Source organism: Mesocricetus auratus, unplaced genomic scaffold, assembly GCF_017639785.1.
Source record: "Mesocricetus auratus isolate SY011 unplaced genomic scaffold, BCM_Maur_2.0 Super-Scaffold_100011, whole genome shotgun sequence".
In the NCBI taxonomy this organism is placed as follows: domain Eukaryota; kingdom Metazoa; phylum Chordata; class Mammalia; order Rodentia; family Cricetidae; genus Mesocricetus; species Mesocricetus auratus.
In genome coordinates, this window is record NW_024429195.1 from 42987462 (window position 1) to 43000203 (window position 12742).

At 37.4% G+C, this 12742-nt stretch overlaps 1 protein-coding gene across 1 annotated transcript; it reads left to right on the forward strand.

The window, feature by feature from the left end:
* The first annotated feature begins 9487 nt into the window (after positions 1-9487).
* On the forward strand, positions 9488-10441 carry LOC121143351 (olfactory receptor 6C2-like). Its single transcript, XM_040755212.1, has one exon. The coding sequence runs from the start codon at positions 9488-9490 to the stop codon at positions 10439-10441; it is 954 nt and encodes a 317-aa protein (XP_040611146.1).
* The last annotated feature ends 2301 nt before the right edge of the window (positions 10442-12742 follow it).

Below are 12742 nucleotides of genomic sequence, written 5' to 3' on the forward strand. Positions count from 1 at the left end.
AGTTAGAAGCTTGTCCCTGCTGGCTAGTTTTCATTGTAACAGAGGATGCCATACAGGGTGTTAGAGGGGAAAGATATCAATTTCTTAACCACTCTTTCAGGGTGAAGACAGAGGATCCACAGAGCAAGCTATTGTGGAGACTATCATGTAAGTGAGCTTCTGGCTTTGACGAAGAGATCTAGAATCGATGAATAAGTTACAGGAGCAGAGAGTGATTACTAACACTAGCCTCTGACCTAAACACATAAACATGCATGAACACACACATGAGTACACACGCACACACACAGAAAAGGAAAGAAATTTCAAAATGACCATGACCAAAATACATTATAATACATATACAAACTTGTAAATAAATAAAATGATATTTTTAAAAAAGCTGTTTTTGCCCTTGTTTTCAATCTCACAATTCTTAAACTACAGGTCACTACCACAGTGAACTGTCACCCCTGAATGTAAAAACTGCCAATCTCTCATTTCTTTGAGTATGAATAGTGCCTAAACTATCAATTATCCTGAAAGTATGATTTTTGAAATATTAAGAAAAGTCCAACATTCCATCCAAACAAAAAAGAATATACCTTCTTCTCAGCGCCACATGGGACCTTCCCTAAAATCAACCATATACTTGGCAATGTATCAAACCTCAAAAGGTACAAAAAATGGAATAACCCTCTGTATCTCATTGAACCACAATGCTTTAAAGTTAGAATTCAACAACAACACAAATTGCAGAAGCCCTACAAATTCGTGGAAAATGAACAACACACAATTGCACCATTCCTGGGTCAAGGAAGAAGGAAATCTAAGACTTCCTAAAATTCAATGAAAATGAAGACACAGCATACCCCAACTTATGGGATCTTTGAAGGCAGTACTAAGAGGAAAGTTCATAGCACTAATTGCTCATATGTAGAAACTGGAGAAGAGTCACACTAGAGAATTAACAGCACAACTGAAAGCTCTAGAACAAAAGGAAGCAAACTCACCTAGGAGGAGAAGACACCAGGAAATAATCTAATTGAGGGCTGAAATCAATAAAGTAGAAACAAATAAAACAATACAAAGAATCAATGTAACAAACAGTTGGTTCTTTGAGAAAATCCAAGATAGGCAAACCTCTATCCAAACTAACTAAAAGACAGAGAGAGAACATGCAAATCAACAAAATCAGGAATGAAAAGGGGGACCTAACAACAGACACTCAGGAAATCCAGAGAATCTTTAGGGCATACTTTGAAAACCTGTACTCCATAAAATTCAAAAATTTAGAGGAAATAGACAATTTTCTGGATAGATATCACATACCAAAATTAAATCAAGAACAGATAAGCAATCTAAACAGACATATAAACCCCTAATAAAAAAAGAAACAGTCATCAAAAGCCTCCCAACCCAAAAAAACCCAGGCCCAGATGTATTCATGCAGAATTCTACAAGATATTTAAAGAAGACATAATCCCAATACTCTTCAAAGTGCTCCACATAATAGAAGCAGGAGGTTCATTGTCAAACTCTTAATATGAAACTACAATTACCTTCACAGCCAAGCCACACAAAGACACAACTAACAAAGAGAACTACAGACCAATCACCCTCATGAACATTGATGCAAAACTACTCAATAAAATATTAGCTAAAATTATACAATGGAAAAAGATAGCATCTTCAACAAATGATGCTGGCATAACTTGATATTGGCATGTAGAAGACTGCAGACAGATCCATGTATATCACTATGCACAAAACTTAAGTCTAAATGGATCAAAGACCTCAACATAAATCCAGCCACACTGAACCAGTTAGAAGAGAAAGTGGGAGATACCCTTGAACTAATTGGTACAGGAGACTGCTTCCTGAACATAACACCAGTAGCACAAACACTGAGATGGATAATTAATAAATGGGACCTCCTGAAACTGAGAATCTTCTGTAAGGCAAAGGACACAGTCAACAAGACAAAAAGGCAGCCCAGGGAATGGGAAAAGATATTCACTAACACCACATCTGACTAAGGGCTGATCTCCAAAATTTACAAAGAACTCAAGAAGCTATTCTCCAAAACACCAAAGGATCCAATTGGAAAGTTACAGAACTAAAAAGAATAATTCTCGATAGAGGAGTCCAAAATGGCTGAGAAACACTTGAGAAAGTGCCCAACATCCTTAGCTATCACGAAAATGTAAATCAAAACAACTCTGAGATACCATCTCACTCCTGTCAGAATGGCTAAAATCAAACACATCAATGACAGTTTATGAAGAGAGGGGAATAGTCCTCCACCGCTGGTGAGAGTGCCAACTCATACAGCCACTTTGGAAATCAGTATGGAGATTCCTCAGGAAAATGGAAATCAGTCTACCACAAGACCTAGCAATTCCACTCTTAGGCATATACCCAAAAGATGCACATTCATACAAGGACGTCTGTTCCACTATGTTAATAGCAGCATTATTTGTAATAGCCAGAACCTGGAAGCAACCTATATGCGCCTCAACTGAATAGTTAATAGAGAATATGTGGTACATTTATACAACGGAGTACTACTCAGTGGGAAAAAAACAATGGAATCTTGAAATTTGCAGGCAAATGGATGAAACTAGAAGAAACCATCCTAAGTGAGGTAACCCAGTCACAAAAAGACAAACATACTCACTCATATATGGATTTTTTTGGTTTTTCGAGACAGGGTTTCTCTGTATTGTTTTGGAGGCTGTCCTGTACTCACTCATATATGGATTTTATATATGAAACAAGGGAGTGCCAGCCTACTATCCCACCACCAGAGAGTCTAGGAAACAGGGAGGACACTAAGAGAGACATGCATAGTACCCTAGAGAAGGGGAACAGGACAGGATTCCTGATGAGAGTGGGAGCATGGGGGAGGGGAGAGGGAGCTGGGAGAAAGAGAAGGGTTGAAGAGGAGGGGAGAGGAGGACATGGGGGAGCAAGAAGGTTGAGCCGAGGTAAGAATAGAGGAGAGCAGGGTGAGAGATACTATAATAATGGAGCCACTATAGGTTTGAGGAGAGATTTGGCACTAGTGAGATTTCCAGAGATCTACAAGGATCACACCAGCTGTCAATCTAACCAATAGTGGAGAGGCTACCTTAAATGCCCTTCCCTGATAATGACATTGTTAACTTCCTTATATGCCATCTTAGAGGCTTCAGCCATGGCTGATGGAAGCAGAGACAGACACTCACAGCTAAACACTGAACTGAACTCCTGGAAACCAGTTGCAGAGAGGAAGGAGTGATGAGCAAAGGGGTCAAGACCGGACTGGTGAAACCCACAGAAACAACTGACCTGAACAAGGGGGAGCTCATTGACCCCAGACTGATGGCTGAGAGGCCAGCACAAGACTGACCCAGACCTCCTGAATGTGGGTGTCAGTGAGGAGGTCTCAACATTCTTCAGGGCCTCAGGCAATAGATCAGTATTTATCCCTGGCATCCAAATGGACTTTGGGAGCCCATACCACATGGAGGGATACTCTCCTAGTCTGGAAACTTGGGGGAGGGCCTAACCCCTGCCCAGCGATGATAAGACAGACCTTGGAGATCCTTCATGAAGGGCCTCATCCTCCCTGGAGAGTGGAGTTGGGATTGGGTGGGGGTTTGGGAGAATTGAGGGGTCAGGGGAGGAGGGGAATGAGAGGGAATTGGGATTGATATGTGAAATGAACTTGTTTCTAATTTAAATAAAAAGAACAAGTATAAAAACTCAAATGTATCTGAGTCATTATTTATTACAGAAAATGAAGGGGAAATGCTTCCTACAAAGATGAATGTGTCAGAGTTTGAAATCAATGATGACTGTATTGTGCTTATTTTAATGTGAATGTTTGCTGTACTTTACATTGTCAACTGCTCTAGGTGAAAACTGAGCTCAAATTATCCTCTGTTTCCATGCATCTATTATAATTTCTCTGTATTGTTTTGGAGACTGTACTGGAACTCACTCTGTAGACCAGGCTGGCCTCGAACTTACAGAGATCTGCCTGCCTACCGAGTGCTGTGATTAAAGGAATGTGCCACCAACACTCAGCTTGCATCTATTATGTTATGTGTCATTTTTATTGGTTTTAAAACACATATTTAAAGTAACAACATGATGCTTTTATATACATAATGAAATGGGTAAAACAAACAATTTAACCTGCCTACAATCTTAAAAGAATTCCCTTTTTTCTATCTAATAAAATCACCTATGATCTCATAAATATTTCTGATAAGATACAATAAAATAAACCAAGCAAAGTGGTACAGCCCTGTCACCCTAGCACTCTCAGAAGACTGAAGTAGAAAGATAAAGATTCTGCAGTCACCCTGGGGCCACACAACAAGAGACTGTCTCAAAACTCTGGGAAAAAAACTTTTGTTAAAGCCCAGAACTTGGAAGGCAGAGGCAGGCAGATTTAGTTTGAGGCCAGCCTGGTCTACAGAGAAAGTTCCAAGATGGCCAGGGCTATACAGAGAACCCCTGTCTTTTAAAAAATTATCATTATTATTAATTATAATCTTTGAGTCTGGGGAAGAGAAAGACAGAACATTTATTTTTTTCCTGAAATCTTACTGCTCCCTTCTTTTCTTTTCTTTAATATTTTCCCTTTATTGAAAATACATTCTTCTCTCACACACTATATCCTGATTATAGTTTCCCATTCCCTCTACTCCTCCAAATTCTTCCCCCCTCCCATGCCCTCCAGATCCACTCCCTTTCTATATTTCATTGGGAAAAAAACATGCTTCTAGGAGATAACAGTCAAATATGACAAAATAAAATACAATAAGGCAAAGCAAAAATCATAACATTGAAGTTGGACAAGGCAACCCAAAAGAAGGAAAAGAGATCCCAAAAGCCAAAAGCAGACACAAGAATCAGAGACACACTCATTCTCACACTCAGGAGAAGCTGTTGATATAGAATAAGACTTATGCAGGCTCAGACAGATAGAATTCCAACATGGAAAGTAAGTTACCTTTAAGGGTTAGCCCTTACTGGGTTTCCCATCCTTCAGTGAAAGCCACACATCCAAGAGTATATGGGCAACCCAAATTGTACTTGATGGGTTTCAAAAACAAGACACAAAGTTGGGTGCATGTGGGAGGGAGGGATAAGGGGTGAATATGATTGAAATACATTGTACAAAATTCTCAAAGAACTAATGAAAATGAGACAAACTAAGAGTGTTTTAAAATATAAATGGATGTTGAAAAGTACATAGTATTCATTACACTACATCTCCATAGTCATTGCTTTGATAATAGATTATGCAAGTAGGTGAAAAGGGAAGTTATAACTGTAAATGCTGGAAATAATATTTCTATTTTTTAATTTTCACAGCCAATTACTTCCAAATATTAAAAGGAAACGTGCTTCAATTTTGCCAATGTTTTTGTTTTATCACCTTAATGCCTGAGTAGTTGTGATGGCTTTACAGTCTTTCACATTTCGTTCATAGTAGGGAGAAAAACACAAGAGATGCAGGCTGGATCTTGAACCTCTGAATTTTTCTCTTGTGTCTCGGCCTGTGCCCGTTGCTATGGCTGCATCTTTGGGTCTCTAAGGACACTGCCCCCATTGCAACATATTTCAGGTCTTTTGCTCAAGTTCATTAAAGAGAATCATTAGTGGTGTCTGAACATAGGTCACTCAGGACTCAGACATTTATTTAGTCAGATTTAGGAAATAAATCAAATGCCATTTGCAACAGTGAAAATTTATCCATAGAAATCGTCATGTCCATGCTTTAATAAAATAAACAGACAACATTTGAGGTTATATTTTATTTTCAACCAAAAGAAATCTGGAATGTATACATAAGATAAAAGAGAATCAAAGTCCTGATAAGAAAAAAATTGTCCATTGTGTTGGAGATGGGAAAATCTGGAGGAACTGTAGGGCTAGGCCTTCCCATAGCATGAGAGAGAAAGTGGGGTAGGAATGCTGAAACTACAAAATTCCATATGAGCCTGTGCTGTTAGGTTCTCTGCATCAAAAGAGATTTCTGGACTCTTGCTGAAGAACCAGCTGAACCTACTGTTAGCTCTCAGAAGAGTAAGTACAGTGGCTACTTCATTCAACTTCATATTTGGTGACGATTTTCTCTGGTAAGCATATTCAACCTGGCATAAATCCAGTGTAAATAAAAAACAACTGTAATTACTCATATAAATTGTTACATAAAATGCACAGAGAGTTATGGGTTGTGTTTTAAGGGTGCTGTTTTCAATGTGAATTTATAAATGACCAGTGCTGTGATTCACAGCCTCACTCTCCTGTTTAATTGGAGAAGATGTATGCACTAAAAATCACCCAGCGTGGTGATTTATCCTGATGGGAGCAATGCTGGTTCTCTGGAAATTTTTAATAAAAATGATCTTTGGAAGATGCAATTACTTTTTAAAATGTTGCCTCCTTAAAGCTAGGAATGTTGCTTTAATGGAATAAATGATGGTTATTTTGTAGCCAGTGCTATCACACAGCAGAACAGAAATAAGTTACCACAAACTAAATCTAGGAGTGGACACTTAGGAGACACAGGTTGGAAACCCAAGGGAGGTTTAAAAGGACACACACATTCTTTTTATTAAAATCGTTCAGTCTCTATAGTTCACAGGAATGTCACGAATCTTCAAAAACCACTGCTGGCTCTCCTTCCCATTGATGGTGACAGGAAACATGCCATATAATTAAGAGGGGATGTAGCCCTCATCTCTTGAAGCAGTGGCTATTTTAAAGGCAAAAATGGTAATTGTACACATAACATGCTATTCATTAGGAAAATGGAAGAAAACTTGTTTTCTCTTCTCTACTTAATAGTGACTCAAACACTGGAGAAGTCACTCAAAAATTAAAATACACTGCATTAAATGTGCTGCTGAAAAAACTGTCATCTGAGAATAAAAAAGCAGCTATTAGTATAAATCAAAAAATTAGGAAGTTATTAACTCTGTTTTTATATCATTAAAACATTCGTTGAAAAAAACAAAAAAAGGAAATATAAGGGAAAAATCTTTATCTTTAGGGAATGGGAGCGAAAGTCTTAAAGGGAAACTAAAATGCTAGCTATTCCATGATGTAATTCTGAATGGAAACCTGATAGGCCAGAACCTATATCAAAGAAAACTGCCAAAGTCTTAAAGAGGAAGAAAAACAGACCTGGTGATATACACCATTAATCCCAGCAATAGAGAGACAGAAGCAGGCCATTTCTAGAGTTCAAGGACAGCCCAGTGTATATATAGTGAGATTCAGGCCAGACAAGCCTACATAATGAGACTCTGTGTAAAAAAGAAAAAGAAAAATACATCTCTAAAAAAAAGGTATATTCATCATATTGTACTGTGGGAATTTGAGTGTTATTACTGTGAAAATGCCACACTGTAAGTGCAAGGAAAAATTGGGTGAAGTTCATTCATAGACAACATCCTGGTACACAAAGGTTCTAAATAAATGAAGCCCTTGTTCTTGAGGGATACATCTGTAAGCATTATGAAACTGTGCAAAAATGCAAAAAAAAATTCAGACATTTAGCAGTCTTAGAAAAAATAAAGAGATATACAATAGCATATAGGAAATTGCTTTAAAGTTTAGCCAAAACTCGTATTGTTTTTAATACATGAAAACTTTAAAATGATAACAATTTACAAAACAAGAGAGAGTTCTTAAATTTTAATACAAATTCAGTGTGGAAAGTTCAATGGACTCATGTGCATTTATGGAGATGCAAAAGTACTTGCTATATATCACCATGTAAGTAGCATGTGAAAATTCTATAACAATGTTTTGAATTCCTTGACTTCTGACTTGAATATATGACTGACAAATGTCTAAAGGAAGCTAAAAGATCGCCAGTAACTCAGTTACAGTCACAGCTAATGCAGCAAGGAGATGCAACATAGCATTTTGAATGCTATGGAAAATAGCAATGACGTTCTTCACTAGTAACTCTCTTGTTTCAAATATGAAAAGGAAATCTCAAAATCAAATGTAGAAAAATACAAGATTTTAAAAATTACAATCAATGGCAAGGGATGAGCTAATGGCTTGGTCTGTGAAGGACTTTCTGTAAAAGCATCAGTACAGATTCCCGGCAACTACATGAAAAGCTGGTGCTATGGTGCATGCCTTAAATCCTTAGGCAGAGTACTGGAGTTCACTGGCCACCTGGCTTTGCCTAATCAGCAATCCCCAGGTTCTGTAAAAGACCTTGTTTCAGAAAATAAGATGGGAGCAATAGAGGATACCTGGTGTGGACCTCTGGCCTCAAAATACATGTACACACAAATACATGGACACCTGAAAATCACTGTAAATGAACATGTGTATATACTATACTCACAAAAGAAAGTTTAAGTCAGTCACAAAACTATTTGAAGATGAAGTCCAAAAAGAATGCTATGCCCCTGACAGTGTTTACGTCAATGGCATAGGTATGTATATACTGCTAAAGTATTTCTTCCGCATTGATTACCAACCTAGAACTGTGTTCATTTGGATTGCTATATTCATTCAAAGAAAATGGAACCATCCCTGATTCAATAAGCTTACTATCTCAGAGAAAGGGCCAAAATAGAATAAAGGACACATAAGCATAAGTGAGCAATGCAGACAATGACATGTTAGGCAACTTTTAGTAAAGTGACATTCAAACTAATCATCAGATATAAGAAGTTATTGAGACTTACTACACAGAAAACATGTATAGTATTTTACACTTGATGTTGAACCTTTTGGTAGTGGTAAGTTGTTAGAATATTTTCCATACTCAATACAATGAAAGCATAAAGGATATATGTTTTGTTTTCTCAGCTTGGATCAAACATTTTCTATGTGTAATCAATTGTATGTACCAGTAACAATTAGTATGAAATGCACACTAAGGAAAAAATATAAAAATAATCAGAGATACTATGGAGCAATGTAGAAATTTCAACAGAAAACATACATCACAAATGTGTGCTTATCATCACGGCAAAATATAAAATATATTAAAGCTAAAGCAACAAAGCCTGATCATGGAATCCAGATGAGTTGTTATATGTTTACATTCTATCAGGGACCAAATAGTCTAGGAAAGGCATGATTGCATGTGAATGTGCACCTTTCAAATACAGAAGAAATAGATATATGAAGACAAGAATCTTAGTGAATCAGAGCACATTGTGATTCAAATACAACAACATAGGAAGACCCAGCTGGATATAGGTTACAAACAAAACAGTGAAAACTATGAATGTCATAGCAGTTATTTAAGTTCATCTTTAAAAATATATCACAAACGCCAAACCAGTTGACTAAAGTAATTGTTGAATAGCTAAGCTCCCAAAAATATCAACAGTATCAGATACCACTTGCAAAAGAAACTACACATGAATAAGTTTACTATAACAGTTTCCTTCTACCTGGCCTTCCTACTTTTCAAGTAAGACATCTCTCAATTTTACATAAAGATAGAATAATTAAGTAGTCAGTGATGAAAAACAACACGATAACCACCTTCATTCTGTTGGGACTAACAGATGACCCTCAACTTCAGATTCCAATTTTTGTGCTTCTATTTTTTGCCTACATGTTGAGTATAACTGGGAATCTGATAATCGTATCCCTCACTATGTTGGATTCCCACCTTAAAACACCCATGTACTTTTTTCTACAAAATTTCTCCATATTAGAAATTTCATTCACATCTGCTTGTATCCCTAGATATTTGTACAACATAGCAACAGGAGACAGGTCAATTACTTACAATATGTGTGTCATTCAAGTGTTTTTCACTGATGTTTTTGGAGTAACTGAATTTTTCCTCCTGGCTGTTATGTCCTACGATCGCTATGTGGCCATCTGCAAACCCCTGCATTATGCAACCATCATGAGCAGCAAGCTGTGTCAGAAGCTAGTTCTCTGCTGCTGGATGACTGGTGTGTTGATCATACTCCTGCCGCTTACCCTGTTCCTAAATTTGAGATTCTGTGACTCAAATGTTATTGATTATTTTTTCTGTGATGCATCTCCCATTCTGAAGATTTCGTGTTCAGACACTTGGCTCATAGAGCAGCTGGTGATTGTCTGTGCAGTGCTAACCTTCATTGTGACCCTCGTGTGTGTTGCTCTGTCCTACATCCACATCATCAAGACCATTCTAAGATTCCCCTCTGCCCAGCAAAGGACAAAGGCCTTTTCTACTTGTTCTTCTCACATGATCGTAGTTTCGATCACCTATGGAAGCTGTATTTTCATTTACATCAACCCTTCAGCAAAGGAATCGGTGGCTGTCAGTAAAGGTGTGGCAGTTTTAATGACATCAATTGCGCCCATGTTGAACCCATTCATTTACACTCTGAGAAATAAGCAAGTGAGACAAGCCTTCAGTAATTCCTTCAAAACAATTGCCATGTTCTCAGTGAATAAAGGGAAAAATCAAATATAGAAATAAAATTTTAATTAAGCATAAACCATTAAAGTGTGTATATGTTTGTCTCTTCTTGATTGGATCTGTATCCGGATGAACCATCTCAATAATTTAGGGAAACAAATAGCAGAGCACATATGATATGAAAATAAAGGGGATGAGTACTGTGATGGAAGCTTAAGTGAGAATAGGGCCTGGGGGTAAGGGAAGAGAAGATCATGAGAGGAGGGTTAATAACAATTAATGATGTATAAAAAGCATTATGGAAACCCACTACTTAGTAACCTAATTAAGCATATTTTAAAGGAGTTTTGAACACATGTACTCTAACTGGTAGGTTTATGCTGTTCCCAGGAGCTTCAGGTTGTGAAATTAAAATTCCAGTGCCAGGTATGGGATGCTTCCCTATGTCTTTTTGTTAGGGAAACCCCCAAACACCTCCAAAATAGTACAGGATATTGCCCCTGCTCTTGGTTATCCAACATAACTAGATGATATAGCCTTATTATTGGAGACGTCATACAGTTTGATTGTAAGACATAGGATAAATCAACCTGGAACTGAGTTGGAAGCTTTCTCCATTCTGGCTAGCTTTCATTGTACCACAAGATGCCATGCAGGGTGTTAGAGAGGAAAATTTCATAACCAATGGTGAGCTTTCCATGCTGAAACAATATTGATATCCATGCAAGATGTACTAGCTGATGCAACAGAGGCATTTATGCTACAGGGGTAACCAATCACTTCCTAATTGAATTTGACACCCTCCCTACTAGAAGAAAGTCGTGTCTGGTAATGTAACTATGATATGATTATGGCTGAAGAGATCACAGGGGAACCTGCTACTATCATGCTAAGTGCACATGTCAAACAGGCTTCTAAATATTTGTGTTTATCCCCATTAAGAGTGATATTTTCAAAATTGGTCAGAATAGCTTCTGTTAGACGGGTCAATGACTCGTAATTGAGAATAAGTATCTGTTTAGTGATCAGCCCTAAAGAAAACATTTATCATCACTATATGAGGCTCAGAAAACATCAAGGAAAAGCTAATAGGAAAAAGGTAAGGCTAGAATGAAAGGAAAGTGCTATGAAACACTGTCTTCTGAGCGTGGAGTAGGGATTGCACTCATCAACATTCCAGCATGGATGTGTGCGTGACATATGAGGACCCACCCCACATTATCAAAGTTATTTATTGACAGTCACTGACTATTGACGGAGGGGGAGTCATTTTTCTTCACGGGTTAAGCCATTAGTAAATTGTCCATTACCCAGAAAATAATCCCACATCTCCGCACATGTAAGCTACCCTAATGAACATCAGTGAGTTCAGTGAATTACAAAGAATTAGAAAAAAAGAGGAAGAGAAGAGAAGAAAGAAAAGAAAGGGAGACAAACATGAAAAAAGGAAGGGAACATACTGGGCTTTGACAGAGAGACCTAGAAACGATGAATAAGGTAGAGGAGCAAAGAGCAATTGCTAGCATTAGCCTCTGACCTAACCATACATGCACAGAGAGAGAGAGAGAGAGAGAGAGAGAGAGAGAGAGAGAGAGAGAGAGAGAAGAAAAGAGATTTCAACTTACCATGACCAAAATACATTATATACTTATATGGGACATCATGATATAGCCAAACCTGAGAATAACATGTATAGAAGGAGATGAAGAAATACAGCTTAAGGGTACAAAAAACATATTCAACAAAATCATATAAATAACTTCCCCAAACTAAAGAAGGATATACCTTTGACAGTACAAGAAACTTACACAACACCTAATACACTGACCAAAAAAAAAAAGTTCCCTTGTCACATAATAACCAAAACACCAAACTTAAAAAAATAAAGAAAAAATATTAACAGCAACAAAGGAAAAAGGCCAAGTAGCATACAAAGGCAAACATCAGAATTACATCTGACTTATCAATGAAAACTCTGAAAGTCAGAAGGTCCTGGATAGATGTACTACAAACACTAAGGAAACAGGGATGTCAGCCCAGATTACTATGCCCAGAAAAGCTTTCAATCACTATAGATGGAGAAAACAAGTTATTCCATGACAAAACCAGATTTAGACAATACATATCCACAAATCCAGACCTATAGAAAGTACTGGAAGGAAAACTCCAACCCAAGAAAGTTAACTACACTCACAAAAACATAGGCGACAGACAATCCCACTTTAACAAAAGCCAAAAGAAAAAAAAAGAAGGGGAAATCTACACACAATACCAACAGCAATGAATATAAAATAAGCAAGAATTAACAAACAATGGTTATTAATAAGCCTCAATGTCAATGATCTTAACTTGCCA

Bases quoted from the DNA above. Each gene is read 5' to 3' on its own strand.
- LOC121143351 (XM_040755212.1), top strand. From the start codon at position 9,488: ATGAAAAACAACACGATAACCACCTTCATTCTGTTGGGACTAACAGAT.